At 40.8% G+C, this 16,877-nt stretch overlaps 1 protein-coding gene across 1 annotated transcript in view; it reads left to right on the top strand.

Annotated features, from left to right (window-relative positions):
* Positions 1 to 8,630: 8,630 nt before the first annotated feature.
* THEMIS (thymocyte selection associated) overlaps positions 8,631 to 16,877 on the top strand; it is a 68,694-nt gene continuing 60,447 nt past the window's right edge. Inside the window, exon 1 of the mRNA XM_083607703.1 lies at positions 8,631 to 8,980. Within this exon, the coding sequence (XP_083463829.1) occupies positions 8,890 to 8,980 (91 nt within the window). The 5' untranslated portion in view covers positions 8,631 to 8,889. The remainder of the gene's footprint in view (positions 8,981 to 16,877) is intronic.

Genomic DNA, 16,877 nt, shown 5'->3' with positions numbered 1-16,877 from the left:
CGTTGTATTCAATGAAGTTCACTCCTAAGTAAGTGTGTACTGAACTGAGCTGCATTCCACACATTCAATCACAATGTGTTTCCCTGGTGACACTAGGCGCAGGGGTCAGCAAACTTTTTCAGCAGGGGGCCGGTCCACTGCTCCTCAGACCTTATGGGGGGCCGGACTATATTTTTTGGGGGGGGGGAATGAACAAATTCCTATGCCCCACAAATAACCCAGAGATGCATTTAAAATAAAAGGACACATTCTACTCATGTAAAAATACGCTGATTCCTGGACTGTCCGTGGGCCGGATTTAGAAGGCAGTTGGGCCAGATCCAGTCCCCAGGCCTTCATTTGCCTACCCATGCACTAGAGTTTCCAAGGATGTGCAAATGAAGATGGAAAAGAGAAACCAGATTCCATAATTTCTGGGATCATGTCCAGGCAAGAATTGCCAAATTTGGGGATTTGTTTTTCCTTCTCTCTGTTCCTTAGATTTTGTGCCTTAGCAAGTCTTCGAATTCACTTTGGGCATATTTTGGCAGCAGTTCTATCTAAAACAGAAACTATTTAAACTGTTTGGGCTACAATCCTACTCTTACCTGAGAGCAAGTCCCACTGATCCCAATTAGGGTTTCTTCTAAGTAAATACATTTAGGATTGCACTGCATGTTTATTACTTTTGTCTGACGAAAAGAAACAAGCCATTCGGCTTAGTAAACTGGGCTTAATTTGCCCAATCGTTTGTTATCATACCTAAAGAGGGATTTATTAATTTCTAAATGCTTACTATAATAACTGTAATGCTTATTGATTTTCTCTTGCCCCTTAAAGATTAAGATCAAGTGCTTTTACACCAGCCACAGAAACCTTTTAAAAACTCCTTTCGCTTCAATTTGCAAAGGGGAAAATTATATACCGTATATACAACACAGAACGTGACAAAGTTTTATTTCCCACCATCTATGCCACCAGACTGTTTTTACCTTTTAAGTGAGCACACAAAAAAAGGACTGTTTAAAATTACTCTACAGAAAATAACTATCTGAAAGAAGCAATCTTTCTGCAAGCTTTGGGATAGAATGCAAATTTTGGTGGCATGCACAAAACAGCATCTGGCGAGCCTGGAATCCCTCCAGATTGTGATAATACTGGCATATTTTCATGCCAGGTGCAAGGCAGCAAAGTTCTTTCTCCTCAGTATAAAGCCCTGGTTATTTGTTCTGCTCTTAATCATTCACACAGAGAAATAATAAGAGAATTCAAATTTATTTTTTTGAAATTCATGGCAGTGTCTTTGGCATTACGATAATACTTAAACCACAAACGGTTTTGTCTACTAAAATTACAATGCTCATTCTTACGAATTCTAGAGAACTGATCTCACACATTTAGGTACAGATCTGGGGGTTAGATCCCCAACAAATTAGTAACACTTATGTCCCACTGAAATCACGGTGAAAAGTTGGTCACAACTAGCTTCCTCTGGATCCAGCCATGTGTTTAGAAAATCTAAGGGCTGCTGAAAATTTTGAGGAAGAGCTACACGTATCAAAATACTGAACTAAATACACACACAATTCCCCAATATAAATTTAGGATTAATAGTATTCTGAATGATCTTATATATAACAGGCAGCTTGATAGATGGAGCAATACCCCCCAGCCTTCCTTTGCAATTGGGGGGGAGCATTGAGAGGGTACTGGGGAGGAGTGGGAAGGAAGCCATCTTGCACAAGCAGAAGCAGTTGTGCAGGGCTTGCACTGAAGGGATTTGTTAGATGAATGCAACCCATAGATCGGGTCCTCCCTTAAAGAGGGCATGTATTGCGGTGAGACCTGGAAAACCAACACCCTGTGTTGTGGGTGGATACGATTGGTCAGCCACAACACCCGATTGGTAGGTCCCTCAAAGCTGGGTGCAATCTGGCCAATGGGACGCAGTCCAAACGGTTTGAGGGACCTATTTATGCCCATGCACGAGACCCAGAGCTTCCTCTTTGGCGCATGCATTCGGAACACCCGCAGACCTCTCCCTACTTTTAGGGCTTTGCGCTTGACATCACTATGCCGTCGTGTGTCATCTGTCATTGGGACAGGGGCACGGCAGGAATTTTCCCCACTTGGCTGATTGGCTGTTGCCATTTGGGTTTTGCCTGCCATGTAGCAAATCATCACAACTTGTAAGGTTGTGGATAGGCTCTGGTTCAGGTGCTACGGATGGGAGAACATTCTCGCCATCCCTATGTGAAGAGTATTCCATTAAAGGAATCCAGGGACTCGATGGTTTGGTCAACCCCTGAGAGGGGGTTGTGCCCATGCCTGAGTCCAGGGGGACATTTGGGTGGCAGAGTTAGCCCGTTCCCGGCTTTCCACTTATCCGGGTGTTCACCCTTGGCTGACCTATGCTGGAACCCTGGGTCAGCGCTACCTGCATGGCAGTGAGCTAGTTGAACCAGAGCCTATGCAACCAGTCACTTTCTGTAATCAATAAAGTTGTGGCCTAAATTCTGCCAAGAACCAAAACCAAAATTTTGAGTCAAGTGTGAATTTATTTAGGGGGGATGTTTCTGGGTCTGGACACATAATTTACTAGCCCTGAAGTTGATCTAATATCTGTTGACTGTTTATACCACTCAAAAAGTTCTGGTAAGGGCCTCAAGGTCTTATATTTGACATCCTTGACCTTCTGAGGTCAGGGTGGCAAAAGCAATGAGGACAGCTTTTTTATTGCTGTTCTTATTTTGCTGAACTGTCTGCATTAGGCCAGCTCCTTCAGATTTAATTTCTCTGGCAACATATTGCCCCTACCTTATGTAACAAATAGGTTACTTAACAGAATACCTAGGTCTGTTTGCTTGACAAAAGAAATTGGACTGACAGTATCTGTAGTCCTTCTACTCTCCAGATCCCATTTTACAGCTATGGAATAACAGGCTTGGAGGAGTCCCCAAGAGTCATTTAGTCCAAATTCAATCCCATAACATTATATTGTGAACAGAAAGGAAACATGGTATTAAAATTTCAGGCCCATCATTAACACTTGGATCCTTTAACCAGCTGCTGGGGCCCCAAAAGGATCCACCAACACAGATTGCAAGCCTGCCCCCTCCCCAAGTGGCAGACAGCTATGAAACACCATTGTGGTAAGTCATGGATACTGCCACTACATAAACCTGCAGCCAGGGAGTAGACCAGTATAGGAAAGCGACCAGAGAGGGCACATCAATGGTCCTGTCAAACCTGAAGACAGTCGTGTAAAATGTTAAAGTATATAGTTCTTCAAATGAGCTAGAACACTTAAGAACTGTCACCACCTTGTCCAAATTTTCATGATTTTTAAGGGGAAACCATGATAGTTAAGCTGGTATGAAACAGACATGTCTGCAGTATAGATACATTCTCTGTTGACCTTGAAAAATATGTCATGAATTCTGGGATATAGAGAAATGTTGCAAAGACTTAGTTTTCTTAATGTTCATTGGCAACAAATCACACACACACACACAATGGATTATCCCACGGAAATGTGTCAAGATATTTCACTGCTTTTTTGCTTAAGGATATACAATCTGAAAGTAAAACAAAACCTAATTTAATAGCAACTTTAAATGTTTCAATGTAAATATGTTTATATATATTGTGGGTGTACCAGCTTTTCCATCAAAATAAAAGCATGAGGAGAATGGGAATTTTTAAACTGAAGATTGATGTACAGAACAGTTTGCTACAGATAGTAACCATAATAATTCATGAACACTGTGCAGAATCAGTAACTGCAATCTTGATTTATGTATTACCCGTTATTCGCCATCACATTTTCATACTGGTTTTTGAAAAATTGAAGTTTGCAACCTATACAGAATTAAAATAAATGTTTTATTTTGTGAACTAGCGTGAGGCAGAAAAAGCCTCTCTCTATTAATATTAATCATATATACACCAATAACAATTTTATTCACTGTTAGTCAGGTCTTCCCACATGCAGAAGATTAAATAAGGAATGAGGTGGTAAGAGTTGTAGGGTGTATAACTGGACTGCACCACTTCACACTCCAGGTAGAATATATATATTTAATGCTCCCCTATATTGAAACACCTACCACGCTGGAAAACTAGTATGCAGGAAGAGGCTAAGCTAGAACTCCTCTAAGTATGCTCATGTTGGGAATTTGACCACTTATTTGCAGGGGGGTTAATTTCAGGTTGGGATTGCAACCTAATTCATTATTTTTGAGCAGTAACTCTCCAGCAGCATGCTTATGAACACTCAGTTCACAGGATAACACTTTTGCAGGACTGCCTGTACAGCTGAGCCTTCAAAATCCTGCTACATGAAAGATTCTGGGTACCTGGGGTGCATGGCAATGCAGCATTTGAGAATATAATTCTAGGAGCAGTTCCTCCTAAACAATGGGGGGTTGGGGAAAGAGAGGAGGTCCCAAATCTCTTCAGAGAAGCCTCATTATATAAACGAGAAAGGAATGTCTCCACATGTTAAGTGTGATCCATGCGGCTAGCAGCTCTTCTACATAAAAGACACCACATCAGAATCAGCTCTTAGATATTGAGAAAGATAAGGAAATAACAGCTGATTTCTCATATGCTATTGTAAAAGCACTCTGCTATCAGGAAACGTCAAGCTGTTTTCCTTTCCCGTGTGTTGAGTTGATAGGCAAGCTGATAGGCAAAACTTCAAGAATAATTAGAGAAAGTGAATGTGCAGATTCCACTGGGAAGAACCATCTTGCACAAATGTATTTAAATGAATTCATTGTCCTTTCCTTTTAGCAGGAATTGTGTATAAATACTTTTCAGGGATTTCTTTCATGACACCCAAGAATCACTGTGGCCTCTTTAAAAATAAATTACAGCGTGCATCACCAGGCACCACAGGAGGATTGATCTGTAAAATTAATTCAAAAACAGTCTCCTGTGTGTGTCTCCAGCTGTCACAAATGCACTGAAGATATGCCAAACACATTTCAAAACACTTTTGTTGTAATTTGAAGATCTTGAGTAATTCTCTTCTCAAAGCAAACCTTTAATGGACCTGAAGTATTTCTACAAAGTAATATATTCTTTCACCTTCTCCTGAATATTTGGTGCTGCCTATGACAAAAGATATTTATTCTACCATAAAGACTTTCACCCATTCATTAGGATTGCTTGGGGAGATGTTTTGGTTTGTGGAAAATAATCAGCATATTTGAAAACCATAACCAAAAACACCCCTTAGGAATCATGAACATGCTATACCGGACTAGGTTATAAGACTGTCAGCTTCAATGCACGCTGCTTCAATGGAATCATCAGCCAGACCTTGTACACAACAGGGATTGAAAATAGCTTCCTTAGAGTAGTTTAAAAACTCAGGTGAAATATCTCTCTTCCCATCTTGAAAACTAAAGAGGTTTGTAACCTGAAGTTCTTGAATAATTTCCCCCTCAAAGCAAACCTTTGAAACCTAAGCAACAATGGACCTGAGCAACATCAGTGGCCAACGATTTCCAACTACTTTCATATTAGCTTCTAAGAATCTGGGAATACTAACAAAATAAGCTGCAAGTTGATATATTAGTGTTTCAGTTGCTATAAACCAGGGATTGCCAACCTGGCACCTGTGTGCACCATGGTGCCCTTGAATAAGGTATTTGGTGCCCTGGGGATGGTTTAAATGTAGTTTGGTTCAAAAGACTGTGTTGAGGGCCTCATTGTCAGCTGTGACAGCATAAAAGAAAATGCAGATTATCTACAAGATGTTCTTCCTTTGCATATCTATATTTTTTATTCTGGAAAAGTCTTGACACCCAGGTGTCCATGGTTACCCTTGCAAGAGTGCCACACAGACCAATACCTCCATGTCAGAAATATTTTTTTCTGAGACAGATTCTAGATACAGTTGTACCTTGGAAGTCGAACGGAATCCGTTCTGGAAGTCCATTCCACTTCCAAAACGTTCGGAAACCAAAGTGCAGGTTCTGATTGACTGCATGAAGCTCCTGCAGCCAATCGGAAGCTGTGCAAGCCCCGTTGGATGTTCAGGTTCCAAAGAACATTCCCAAACTGGAACATTCACTTTGCAGTGTTCGGGAGCCAAAATGTCCAAGCAACAAGGCGTTCAGGATCCAAGGTACGACTGTATATCTTTTCTGACCAGTTATGTTTCTGCTCTGGTCTTTAAAAAACAAACGTGCCTGTATTTCTACTAAGTAATGAGTTTGATACAAGCTTCATCCCAGTCTAGTGCAGATGCATCATGTGGGCTGCTATTCAACCACAAGTGGATCACTTAAGATGATCAACAGGCACCTGTGATTTAGGACAGTTAGCCGAAGGCAAGAAATCAACAAACTGCACTGCCCACATAAGCCATACATTCAAAACAGATTTCTTTGGTGAAAATAAATCTTGGTGTATGCCCCCAAATCAGGACTGAATCCATTAGAGCTTTCAGGGGTGGCCTGGTCCCGCCACCTGAGGTGAAATGGGAATTGTCATCTTCTGGCCTGCCGTGTCACACCTCTCTTCCACCACCACCACCACCACCACCCCACACTTGCTCTCACTGAACTCTGCAGGAGCCGGGGTACTCCTTAAAGTATTGCTGCTTGCTCAGCTTTTCTACCCAAGGGCAGGGAAGACGAGTAGCAATGTCATACACTAATACACCAACCACCCTCTTGGCAGCAGAAGGTGTGGCCAGAGTGCCACATCTTGCACTTCCGTCACCTGAGGCGGGCACTTTAGCCTGCGTCATGGGTGAGCCAGCTCTGCTTCCTACACACATCTGCTGGGAATTGCAGGTGAACAAACACAAACCCCTGTGTTGCAAAATGTAACAATCTACAAAAATGCAAACGCAACACGCTGGCTAATAACTGTTTGTGTATATATAATTGGTTATGATGTCATTCAAAATATACAAATAAGCCACTTCAAAATGATGTATATATCATACAACACATCTCACAAAATATGCAAGTAACTACAAGTTGTTATATATCTCAGAGTCAAACAAAGAATCAAACAAATCAATGAATAGCGAGGAATGCCAAGCTGACTCTCAAAGGAGGACGTCTCACAAAAGTCTCAAAGGAAGACGTCTCTCAGAAGCCTCAAAAGGACAGTATACCCGGAATAGTTCAACTGTTTCGGAGCACTGATCCACTAGCATGATCCCCACTAGTATGAATATTTCACTGATAATTATTCACTGATGAAGGCTTTATTCCGAAACAGTTGAACTATTCCGGATATACTGTCCTTTTGAGACTTCTAATGGCAGGTGGGCAGAGTGATGTGCTCATACCTGGCCTGCAACCTTTCCACAGGCATCTGGTCAGCCACTGTGAGAACAGGATGCTGAACTAGGTGGGCCATCGATCTGATCTAGCAGGCTCTTATAAACTTTGTCCAAAGTACTCATGCTGGTTTGTGTTTTGACGAAAATAAAAAGCTCGTTTCCTTTTAAGCCAATACAGGGAAGCTTATCAAATTCAAGCACTCGGATACATCAGGGAAAATACAGACATACACAAAGGTGCTGCACATTCATTCCCTCAGACTAGAAAACAACATGCACAACCTGCTCCCCAGGCTGTCAATAAAGCGTAAGCATTGAGATCATGGCCTTTAGCCTTTCCTCATATGGAAGGTGCTGCAAACTAATGATCATCTCAATTCCCCCTTTCTGCAATATGTGGGAGCTGCATTTCCATAATAATTGTCTGAGATGAGAAACAATTGCCTCATGGACCAGCCATATGGGACCCCCAGGATCTGGTTCTTGCCAATATGAGATCGAAGAAAAGAAAATGCACTCACTCTCTGTGTGTGTGTGTTTTGCCCCCTTGAACTAAAACGTAAAAAAATGTCATTACTAGTGCTTCAAGTAGGATAGTGCACTATTCCTCTATTTTCAGGCAAATCTAATTGAATCTGAGCTAACCATCTCACTTCCTTTTTTGACCCACTTCCTTCAGAATCATCTCATTTATCCTTGCCCCCCCATCCTCTCCAAGAAACGATCACTGCTACAACATTCAGATCGACCTTGTAACGTTACCAACTGACCCCAACAGTTACTTCTGCACCAGGAAGTCTCCTGTTCTCACCAAAACAATTCAGAGCCTTCAAAATGGGCCTGGTCTACACAGGCAACAAAACAACATTCCAGAGGTCAAAGCGACCTTCCCTCATGGGCTGAAATGACAGGGTGCATCACAAGGATACACAAGCTATACCCCCTCATCAGCTGCACCCTTTCCGTGCTCATCAGCTGCCCACTGTGCACACACAAACATTCCTGCTACTTTTGACTAGCCACTGCAGGTTATAGATGGCACCTTCCCTTTAAACTATCTCACTTCCCTTATGAATTCTGCAAAACAACAGCAGCAAAACAGTTTCATTTCATCTGTTCAAAGACAGTTTGTGGCTTCCTTAAAAAAGAAGAAAAAACAGTACTTAATGTTCCAGAGGTTCAGTGTCAAACTATCAAAGGTTTAAGACAAGGTATTATTGTTGTGTGTGCATCGTTGCAGCTGCATTAAGTACCAAACCATATCCTAGTTGGCACGTTCTTTTGTCGCCACCCTTTCTTTATCACTGACATAAACCCACTTGTATTTTGTATTTCCTGTAGCCCAAAATGGCACAAGCACAAGCTAGTATATAGCCAGGTGCTGCTGTGCATTTCTCTTAGCTTCCTATGACTGCCTTCCACCAACCCAACGTGAAGTCAGAGGAAGTGGTCTTCACTCTGAGAAAGCTCAAGAACCTCTCTTTGCACAGAAAGCTTTTGCAGGCCTTTCTTTTTCTATGTGCAAGAGATAACAGAGAGCATCCTACCAGGTATTTCTGTTTAAATACTTTTTTTTTTTTTTAGCCGTTGCACGGACCATGGCCTCAAGCTTGAAGAATTTCATCCATTCCTTGGATCCAAACTCTCTCCCTCGGATTCTGCAAATCCAGTCTGGCTTTTATGACGAAGGTGAGGTTTGTTCTAAGAAAGTATTTCTAGCTGGGTGTAAGTAGTGGTGACTATGGTTTTAGCTCTGTGTCTGGAATGTATTTGAACAGCTAGGAGATGTAAGAGAATGACATTCAGCCATCATTAGCAAGTTCGCTTATAGTACATATTAAATATAGATATAGAGAAGCAGTTACAGAGGAGGCTGACCCTGTGCTGTAAGAACATGGTAAATAAGAATCAAATATAATGCAGGGCAGGCTTTTGACATAGCCAGCATTCATACATAAGCTATTAAGGTAGAGCAATCCAACCTTAGGGGCTCAGATGAGTGCAGATCTATTGCCACATCCCAAGGAATCCGGGCTCATATCATTGGGGGGGGCATGTGATTCTGTTTACAGGTTTGCTGTTGTAACTGATGAGCCTAAGGACTGGGTCCCGTGAAGGATACACAGGGCCTTGGGTCCATTGGATCTAAAGCTTCTGCCCCCCCCTCAATCCTAACTGGACCCTCCATCATGGCATATCAAGAGTGCTGTTCTCTACTGGTGGAGGCGGACAGACGGAGACCCATGTGCCCTACCAAACTACCCCCCACCCCTAGCCATCAGCATTGGCCGGTGTGTGTGTGTTAGTATTGAATTCAAAAATTCCATGAAATGAGACATTAAGGTCACATCCACAACATACATTGTACTACTTTAAAAGTCATGAAGAGAATCCTGGGAATTGTAGTTTGCTAATGGTGCTGACCTCACAATGGTACAGATTCCATCACCCCTAACCGACTACAGTGCCCAGGATTCTCTCCAGGAACTGTTAAAGTGCCATCATAGAGCTTCAGCTATATGGTGCAGATGAGCCATTGTCAGGCAATTCATTAAGGCCCAGATCTAAGAAAAGCAATTCACAAAAGGGCTGTGAGCCTCCAAAGGTGCTATGCATACAGTTCCCACGTCTGGATCTCTGCATTCAGTACTTGGAATAAAATGTGCATCCTTCAAAAGATCATTGGTATCATTAGGTTTTATAGCACTGATTATTGGGGTAGGAGAGGTGTCTAACAATTATAGTTTAGGTCAAGGTTCAAACCCACAGTCTGAAGGCTATGCCTGCCCATCACAAGTGATATTTTGTAGGCCCCTGAGACCCCAAACAAATTTGTCGTTTTATGAAAATTGACTGCTCCCATGGGTCCCCTTCTGCAATGTTCATGAAGCCAGATAAAAAGGTGTATTTCCTCCAAGACCCCACTAAATTCATCCCTTTTTTTGCCATGCCCACTTTTACATGTTGCCTTCAAAGTGTTGACTATGGATCAAAAAATGTTAGCCACCCACAGTTTAGGCCATTCTTGGTTTTTCTATTTGATCTGTCTTATCTCTTCTTCTGCCTTCTCTTCTCTTTCCCTGTCCTATGGATCACTGCAAGGCTTCCCACTCACAGTGTAGCAGCTAAGACACCCATCTCACTCACTGCCCCATCTCCCTCTTTCATGCACAAATGACACAAAATAGGAAGCAATTCTCAGAAGGGTGGCCTGGAGACTAAGAATGGGTCTGCAGCAGGTCACATCAAACTGGTCGTGGGGAAGCAGCTATTCCACTTACATTTTTGTTCCCTTCACTGTGTCTATGCTTTCACCCACACCATTTAAATAAGGGAGCCGTTGGACGGGAGAGAGGCGGCAACCGCTTTGGCATGAAATTTTCATCAGTGCAACATTACTGTAATCTGTGTGCATGTGTGCCTTGCTCTAACATTGCTTTTGGTGTCTTTATTATGGGGAAAGCATTTGGAGAATGATTGCTCACCAACTGTGGTCCTCCTTATCTGTGCAAAGTTGGAGATCACTGAGACAAAAAGAATAGAGGCTATGGAACCAACAGTGCTTTTTGCATCAAACTGAATGCACATATCTAACACTATTGCGAGGAAACTAACATCATACCCCGTTCATTCCATATTGTATTTTAGTACTCACCATCGCTGACCGTAATGTTTTACAGAATGCTCTTCTCAGAATACCACAAAACCACATCAGAATAAAAGGAAGGCCCCAGAAATTTTCTAATATAATTTCTCACTGTTCTATTTTGTACGAAGCCCATGTTTGCTTCAGTTACTATGAACACTGACCATAAAATGTAGTGGTATGTTCTTTATTTTAAAAAAAATCTGCGGAAATATTGTCCTCTGTGCAGTGTTGATGTTTAGCAGGTGAACAACTGTTAGTCTCTATCAAGATATGACCTCGTTTTCAAACACAGGTTAAAGCTTAATAGCATATGTTGATGTTTATACTGTATTTTCATGTAAAGCATGAAGAGGCGGGGAAGCAAGAGATTCTCAAGAGAATTTTCCCATACATTCCATGCCACTACCATACCCTCCAACACTTCTCTGATGAAAATAGGGGTGTCCGAAGGAAAAGCGGGATATTCCAGGATCAAATCAGAAACTGGGATAACTTCTGTAAATATGGGACTGTCCCTGGAAAATAGAGACACTTGGAGGGTCTGCACGAGGTAATTTTTGACAATGTGCATTATTTCACTTTTGAAGCATACGAGTAACATTTCTCTCCCCCATTCTACATTCTTCTATGATTTAAAATGGGGGGAGCAGGCTTTAAAGCTTGTCAGATCTGCTCTGTTTTCTTTTACTAGAACCCTCAAGATCTGCCAACCAGATAACCAGGTGCAAAAAAAGACATACAGTTAGAAACAAAGAGCACACTTTCTGAGCCCCAGAATTTGTTTTCAGTGTTAGACCTGAGCTATGCTCACCATCTTTCAACAGATGCAAAAACGGCTCTTGGTCTTCATTTCAGCAGCATAATATAGGAAACAAAACAAAGCCATTTTGTTATATCTGTTGTTGAACAATTAGGAGTCAGAAACCCTTGCCGATCTACTCTGCAGAGCACTCACACAACTTTTAGTAGATCCCAACCTTCATGCCGCCCACCCACATTATACAACACAGGAATGAGATGGCCCAACAGACCTGGCCAAGAAACCTACTGTCCATTACTGTAGCCTGAGTGCCATTATATCTTTGTAGGAAAGAGAGAGGAGGAAGTAGGAGAAGCAACTATGAAAAGAGGCTTCTCAAATATAATAATTTGTTAGTTCCTTTCTGATCAGTGACTGAACAAGGTATTTAACAATAAAAAAGTAAATATGATTAACATAAATTGAAACTTCGCTATATCTTCTCTTCTAGAATATTTTAGTAAATATTGACATTTAGCAATCTAAACACATAGTATGTTCATTGATTTTGTAGAGATTAGGATACATGTTTCAGTATCTCTTCACTGAAGAAAGATGCCTTTTAAAAATATCAATACAAAAAATTTCCAGGGGGCAAGTAAATTTAATTTTCTGCTGGGTTAATTGAACCAGTGGCAGGGAAGCAAAAAAGTGTAATCTTTCCCTCGAGAAATGTAGAGCTGCCCAGGGCCATTTATTGAAATAATTCATATTATACATGCTGTGAACATGTAGACACAGCATTGGTAAAAATGGACTATATAAGATTATCTAATTCTTAAACTGGGCCTTAAACCTGGACACCATGTAATTTCACATGAAAGAGGAAGTGGCTTGCCCACAAAACCGTATCTATATCTATCTATCATCTATCTATCTATCTATCTATCTATCTATCTATCTATCTATCTATACATACATACTCACTAAGAAAATACAACAACAATATGAAGGTTTCCTTGGTGCATACACAGGGACAAAGAGCCAAAAAGCAGAGGCACGTTTAGGGGCATGCGACAGGTTTAGTTGCACTGGATGCAGAGCCTTGGGAACAACGCAGGGAACTTCACAACTATTATTTAGAATGGAGCACGAGAGGCAGGGGGCACCAAATTTGAGACCCCAAGGTCTGTCATTGCAAACAGCCTGGATAAAAGTAATCCAGTTTTTTACTTTTCCAAAATCCAGAGTAAGGCACTATCTTTATTGGGCCAACCAAAAGGCCACAAAATACTGAAGAGGCTTCTGAACTCTTAATCAGGCTGGATGTCATTTTTGTTGTTGTTGTTGTTGTTGTTGTTGTTGTTGTTGTTGTTGTTGTGAAAACTGGTATACAAGACGAGAAATAAATAAAAATGTCTGTGCAACAACCAGTACCCCAAAAAACCCCAAGCAAACCTCAATTGCTTTCCACAATCAGATTCCAATTACGAAAAAAGTCTTCCCTTGGTTGTCTGTCAGGAAGGAAAAATCAGGACAGTTTCCTATCAAGACATAAAACTACTTCTGTTGCAATTATGAATATTGCATAGATCCATATGCATGAAAAATACAAATGAGTATTAACAACATGTGGAATGCCTAATATCTTGTCAGGCTTGAATGTGAAAATAAGTGACAGAATGCTGATGGAGGTTTTAACCTTTTGTTGTTGTTGTTTTGATGTAAAATGGTGTCATTTGCATCAAAATGCTTTTAGCATTTATGTAATATGGCCTGCTTTTCATTTGCTCTGCTCAGGGCAGCTTACAACAGTTTTAACAGAACAAAAATTAAACAATCAACAACAAAATTAAACAGCACTAAGAAAAAAGTGGCAGGTATAGGAGGTAAAACTAATCTAAAAACACACGCGAACACACACAGAGGAGCATCCACAAAATTCCTCTGGGAAGAGAAAGATAATTATAAATATTGTTCAGGCTGATGGTGTCCATTGCAGGCAAATAATCAGACTCCAGACTATTGGAATGAAGACCAATAGGTACAAGAATAAAATGTGTGCTTAATAAAATAGAGAGCAAGGTTTATAATCCAGTTAGCGTGAAGATTAAAATTGTTCTAGTTCCAACTGAGTTCAAAAGACATGAAATACAAACAATTAACTGGGCTGCAGAGAATGTTTAAAAGTTCCTCTTTCAGGTTATTAAAAGTATTTTTGCTTAAAAAATAAAAACCAAGGCCATTTTGAAATTAATTAAATATCATATTATGTCATCTAATGTTTTCTCAAGGGTTGGAGTCATACAAACAGGCCACACAGTTTATTGAATTAAATGTTTACTTTTCTATGTGCCAAATAACTTTTCCAGCAGAATAAAATAAACGGCAGATGTTTCTTCTATTTATTGCTTAGTTCAGTAACTGTTTTGTGGGGGGAGGGGTTGTAAAATATAATTGATCAGCAGAGTCTCAATCCTGCAGTGGCAAACTTTGCATGGTTTCAAGAACACATTACTTTAAGAAAGGTGTTATCCCACAACAAAAGGTCACAAATCGCTGCAAAATGTCATAATACTGTCCCACATTCTGCTGATTCCTTATTTCACATCACCCACACCTCCCAGCACCAAAATGACTAATGTTTTCTATGAGTCCTAAAATGTTATCCCTTGACCCCACTTCTGTGCATCTCTTGGTTTCCATCTGCCTCTCATCCACCTGAAACAGAGCAACCTGAACAAGCTGCTTGTATAAATTAGACTAGTCAGACCTTTCCGGATCTGTAATATAGGCCCTATCTTGACAAAGGGAACACGCAGGCAAGGAGCAGAAGGGGGTTAATTCACTTATACATTACTTAAGGATGATGTTTAATATCAGCTAATTCTGAAGTTGAGAAGCAAGACAAACAAACAAAAAGGTGTGTTTTTTTCTAAAATAAAAAGCTTCTGAGGTGTCAACTTACTCTTTCCTGTAAAATGATGGCACTTACATCAAAGCTCTGTCACTGCATGCAAAGTTCAAACCTGCCAGATAAATGAGAAACAGCAGAAAGTGTCATAAACCCATCAGGGGAGAAATAAATCAAAAAAACAGCAGAAGTGATTTTTAAAGGATTTGCCTAGGATAGAAATAGCTTAAAGCTCTTGACATTTAAAGTTTTACTATTGCATGTGGAGAGATAAATCTATGCCCCTTGCTTCTTCTAAGGATTGGGTAGGTATTTGCAAAACCTGGATGTCCTGAACAAAAAGCAGTCAGCTAACAGATATGTACAGTACTAACCTTCGCAAAGGGAGTTCCCTCTGTGTATGTTTGTACATAGGCAGCTGAAGGTCCAGGTGATATGGCTTGTTTCAACCCGAGCCATTCACTCACTGGGAAGATGCCTTCGTGGAGGCTGCAATCACATAAGCTCCACTGAGCACAGGGGAACGAATTCCTAGAAAAACAGGAAGGGACACAACTAGGAGTGGAGGAATGGCAAGGAACAAGCTGCAGAAGACACAGCAGCAGGTGTTGGCGTTGGAAAGTAAATGCAATATACAGCAGCTGGGATTCATGGAGCCCCTGAGCCATGCAGGTGTCAAGGTTTCTGAGATTTCCCTTTTTGTTTAAAGGGCCACTGTCCTTGAGCTGATGGGGAACAGGGATGTGGGAGGAGGAGAGTCCAAGCTGCACTGCTACCACCCACTCTGGTTCTGGGGACTTGGAGGAAGACCCCTGCAGCTCTAGCATCGCAGCAGTGAATGTTTTATTAAAGGATAAAAGATGGGGCCCCTTTGCAGGATTTAAGAACATCCCTGGAAACCTCTGTTAACTACAAAACCCCCAAATTTTGGAGTGAATCAGATAATGTTGGGTTTTGGAGTGATACCTATGATCCTTGAGCATCAATTACTGAGGGTTTTTGTTGGGGGGGGGGATGCTGCCAAATGACTGCAAAACCTTGGCACCAGTTTGGAGTGAATCAGACAATGTTGGGGGTTGGGTTGGTACCTGTGACTCCCAGTTTGAGTATCAGATGAGGTGCACTACAAAATATGGGGTGGGAGCACACTGGATGTAAACAGGAGAATAAATCATCGTCATGCAGCTGTAAACTGGATGGTAACTTTAGTATTTTACACTCTAGTTTTGAGGATTGATCTTTCTTCAGGGTACTAGATATGGGGTTGAATTCAATGGAATTTACTTCTGAGTAAACATGAAGAATTGCAGTATGAGTGCTTAAAAAATGATAATCTATACCTTTACTTAAAAGATCCCTGCGTTGCAAAAGTACATCTTCTCAAACTAAAAAGAGCTTTAAATAAATGTATTTTAAAACCCATTGTTTTCACTTGTTGTTTATATTTACCTCAATCATTCTGTCATAATGCAGTGATAGAAGGCACAACTTGTTTCCTCTCATGTAGTATACAAACTATCTAAAATTTGCAGTGTTATCTTTCAGGTAAAGTAAAATATTACTGGGAGACTTAATGACAGGAAAATCTCATAAAAAGAAACCACCATAATACTTCTCTCTCCCACCCTGCACCCATTTAACATTTTAGAAGAATCAGAGGGAAAAGCTATTGAACTAACTGTTTGGTTGCTTTGATGTGATCACAGCAGTGGCTAATGTGGATTTGTTTTTAAAAAATCAGGAAAGAGGTTGTAAAGGGATATAAATGTAGTTCTTATTGAACAAAGTAGCAATCTCAAAAAGGTGGATTCAAAGGCATCTAAGTTCTTTAATTCCAGCCTTCAGGGGCATTGTTTGATCCTAGTAAATAGACTGCATTATTCCAGTTTCCTCTAAGACGAGTATGCAACATCTTCCTTCAGTTGAAAGGAAGAATCAGTATTTCTGCTTAATTACCTTTATGTCTTTGATGGATTTCATGCTTTCTTTGTGCAGAAAAACACAGGAAATTTTGCATGATGACAATGAGGAATGCATTACATTTTATTCTCTGCATACACTGTGAAATATGGTGCATAGCATAATCTACTCCAGCAATGTGCTTTTGATTCTTACATGCATAGCAAAGACCCTAACATATTACTGGAAATGAGGGGTTATCTTAAAAGTCACTTGATCTCACTCCTTGTCAGCAATACCAGGGAAATGACTTGATTACAGGCGGCTCAAATTACTTTGTTTCTTGACTGAAATGAATAGCTTGATCCAGGACATTCTGTACCAC

This window comes from Podarcis filfolensis (genome assembly GCF_964270895.1).
Source record: "Podarcis filfolensis genome assembly, chromosome: 3".
NCBI classification, from domain to species: Eukaryota; Metazoa; Chordata; class Lepidosauria; order Squamata; family Lacertidae; genus Podarcis; species Podarcis filfolensis.
Note: the sequence above shows the minus strand (reverse complement) of the source record. Positions and strands in the feature narration are given on the sequence as shown.